The sequence below is a fragment of the Trichechus manatus genome, unplaced genomic scaffold (genome assembly GCF_000243295.1).
Source record: "Trichechus manatus latirostris isolate Lorelei unplaced genomic scaffold, TriManLat1.0 scaffold00030, whole genome shotgun sequence".
NCBI lineage: Eukaryota > Metazoa > Chordata > Mammalia > Sirenia > Trichechidae > Trichechus > Trichechus manatus.
The window spans coordinates 19,354,133-19,357,926 of NW_004443966.1; the positions used below are offsets into that span (position 1 = coordinate 19,354,133).

The window sequence follows — 3,794 nt, forward strand, 5'->3', positions numbered from 1 at the left end:
CACTGATCTCCGTGCCCTCTGAAACCAGCCTCCATTGCACATCCTGTATGTACTGAAGTTTTTCTGGGTGACAGGTGGGAGTGTATGAGTACTCCCATGTTCTCATGTTGATGATGTTCCAAGGTCATTGTGATGAGGGTTCCAGGGGCTTTGTGACACCACAGCTGGCTGGCTCTGTTCAGGTGAGGGAGGTCAGGAGAGACCTGGTTCCTCCTGGGAATGCAAATCATCCCTGAAAAAAGACAGATCACCTTCCCCTGCTAATTAAGCATTATTTAGGGCTCAGGGTGAGTTCCGTTCAGAGTCTGCTTTGAAGACAGCAAGCAGGGGCCATGACCACCCTCTCTCCTGAAAACAGCCTCTCGGCCAGGCGGTCAGCCTCCTTCATCCTGGTGCGTGTTCTTTATCTGTCTCTCCCTCCCCAACCTCTGGTTTGCAAGGGCGTCATTTCCCTCGCTAGGTGGGAAGGGCTAGACCCCTGAGCTGGCTTAGAAGGTGGAGCAGGGCTGGTACTACCTTGGCCTCGTCATCAGCACCAACAACAGGACTGAGAAACACCAGGTCCCCTCTCACCCTTCTCCCCAAGCCAGTGTTACCTTCTCCCCAGTTGTGGCATTCTAACTTTACTGAGTTTTAGGTTTGCAAGTTCAGTCCTGAAGAGGCTGCTTAAGTTTTCCTTGGTGCTTCTGCCAACAATTTTGGTATGCTGTCGCCAGGTGGCAGTAATGCTCTTGTTAGTGGGTGGTTCCAAGCCCAGTTAATAAGATTCATTAGACGTCGGCCTCAGTCACAAAAATTTTTCACACAGTATCTTCTTCAAAATTATACTAACTGATTATAATGACCTTAGCAACTCTCAAGACTCATTAATCACTGCGATTAAGAGAGTGATACATAAAAAGCAGAAATGCAAAATAGGCACCTCTCTCTCGGAGTTTTACATATTATTGGTTTATTGCAAATTTTCACCAGGCCTTGATTTTCATTTTCTTTATCTCTTTCTTCATTTCTCTGAACTTAGAGAAGGATAATAACTACAAACTCTCATCTAGCACGTATTATGTACAATGACTGTTCTAAATGCTTTATTTATAGTGATTCGTTCTCATCTCAACCCTATGTGATGGAAGTTGCTGTTATCCTCACTTTACAGATAAGAAAATTGAGGCACAGAGACTCAGTAATTTCCCAAAAGTCACACAGCTAGTAAGTGGCAGAGCTAGGATTTCAACGCAGGCGGTGGACTATAGGGTCTATCTTCTAAACCAGTGATTCTCCAAATGTGGCGTCCAGGTCTGCAGCATATGCATTCTCTGGGAATTTGTAAGAAATGCAGATTCTTGGGGCACACCCCAGATCTTCTGAACCAGAAACCCTGGGGGTGGGGACCAGTAACGCATGTTTTAGCCAGCCCTCCAGGTAACTCTGATATGCAGCTAGCTTTGAGAACCACTGCTTTTAACCATTCTCTTCATCACTATGCTATGTTGATGATGCACCCTGCACACCTGGGTTGATAATAATTACCCAGGTGACTTTTTCAAGTTGCACGTATGACCATCCCCTTCCCAATTTTAATGTGCCTGCCCTCCCAGGGCCATCCCCCTCTCCTTCTGGTGAGAATCATTGACAGAGTGAGCCACTGTTACTTTTGAGAATGTGCCTTGTCCCTCAGGTGGACTGGAGTGGAAAAGAGGTTGAGAACCTTAAACAGAGCCAGCGACCCTTCGCAGGATTTATCGGAGGCTCCATTACTTACGGGTATTCAGAGCAACTCGGCGTCAAAAACGCTCATAGAAAGTTTTCCTCATGCTCCGGTGCTTTTTCCACTTTACTAAAAAGAATGGAGAAAATTCTCGATCTAATGATGCAGAGGGGGAAATGGGGTGGGGAAATGCATGCCTGTAGCCAAGGCCTCTGGCAGCAGGAAGCTGTTAGGATATTGATCTTCTTAGGCTCACTTCTGGCCCCCTTCTCCAAAGGAAGCACCGGCAAGGTTTTCCCAGGGTCACTGGTGGAGAGCTTTAACCTGCTTAGGCACACCCTGAAGGTGGGAGGAGGTTTCTACAACTGCTCTACCTGGCAGTACTCTTGCCAAGAGACTAGAAAAGGAGCTCTACCGCAGAGCTGAAGGGCATCCAGCATGTCATGGACCACATATTTCCCCCTCATGGATTACCAGGCCGTTGTACCCAGAGGGTTGGACAATGTGTTGGCAGAGCAAGGAATGGGGGAATATGGGAGGATGAAGACTGTTTGAGACGCCGTTGAGTTGACAACCTCCATCACTTTGAAGGACCCCAGATACTGGTTCTCTGATTTCTGGCATAGACAGGGAGCATGGATGCATGAAAGAAGAGAGGGAGGGGGCTTCCCATGGGGACATTTTCCCTTTAGCTCTCTGCAGGTCAGCAGGCTTCTTGGGCTGGTCCTTGGCTTGCTAGCAAGTGTCTTGGACATTCTTGTGGGTGGCCTCTAGTTTGCTTAGGTTTGGAGGTGGGGTACAGGGAAGTGCTGGGCATAGAGGAATGGAATTTCCTGGAAGGAGGAGGCAGAAACCTTTTGTAAACCAATTCATGGCAAAGTAGGCAGATGGTCAATTGCGACAGGTAGAGGTTTAGAAATGCAAATTCTCTGAGCACTCAGCAGATGCCTGCATGTGATGTTTCTAATTATCTCTGCCATATTGTGTTGATGCCTCATCTGCCATTATGTTGTGCTGTGCATATTATTTTGATTCTAATATTGCCACCCTTTCCTTTTTTTACCTTTTTTACATATCTTTGTTAACCATTTATTTTATTTTTTAAATTAATGGACTTTGTTATTTTTTAGAGCAGTTTTAGGTTTGCAGAAAGTACTGTTTCCATACACTCCTTCTTTGCACCTCCACCCCGACACACACACTAAGTCCCCCCTATTACTAACAGCCTGCGTTAGCGGGGTACATTTGTTACTTTTGATGAACCAGTATTGATATATTATTATTACCTGAAGTTCATAGTTTACATCAGAGTTCATTCTTTGTGTTGTACAGTCCTATGGATTTTCATAAATGCATAACGTCATGTGTCCTTGAATATGCTAATTAACCCTCCTATGATCTCACTTCCCTGATTTGTATAACAGTGTCATAGCCATGCCTACCTCATAGGTAAGTTTCCCTGGTGGCACAGTGGTTAAGTGCTCAGCTCTTAACAGCTCCTAACCAAAAGGTCAGCAATTCAAACCCACCCAGCAGCTCTGAGGAAGAAAAGGACTGCAGGTCCCAGGTTACAGCCTAGGAAGCCCTATGGGCAGTTCTACTTTGTCATATAGGGTCACTATGAGTCGGATTTGACTCAACTGCACACAACCACAGCACCCTCATAGACGGTTGTGAGGAAATGAGTTTAAATACATAATGCACTTAGAACAGTGCCTGGCACATCATCAGTTCTTTTTAAGTGTTTACAATTACTAAGAGAATTTAATACATTTATTTCATAATTTTTTGTTCAGATTTTTATTGTTTTTATGCTTTATGTTTTTGTTAATTTCTTGCTCTTTCCTGCATTATTTGGTTTTATCTTTAAAAGTGAGTTAGAAGAACCTTTCTGATTTTTATTTATTCATTCTTATCTTTTCTTCCTCTTCCCCTTTCTGTTTTTCTCCATTTCATAGTCTCTCATCTCTCCACTCCAACGGCAAGCTCTTCTAGCATTCTTTTTTGTTTGTTTTGTATGTTTTTGGCTCCTGTTCCTCTCTCCTCTCTCCCATATCCATCTTAGCTCCACACATAAAAATCTCCCCGC

General features: G+C 44.6%; 1 protein-coding gene across 2 annotated transcripts in view; it reads left to right on the forward strand.

Annotated features, from left to right (window-relative positions):
- The first annotated feature begins 332 nt into the window (after positions 1–332).
- Positions 333–3,794, forward strand: part of TBC1D21 (TBC1 domain family member 21) — an 18,724-nt gene continuing 15,262 nt past the window's right edge. For both annotated transcript variants that reach the window (XM_012555096.1, XM_004374732.1), the window contains exon 1: positions 333–392. In XM_012555096.1, the coding sequence (XP_012410550.1) occupies positions 333–392 (60 nt within the window). The remainder of the gene's footprint in view (positions 393–3,794) is intronic.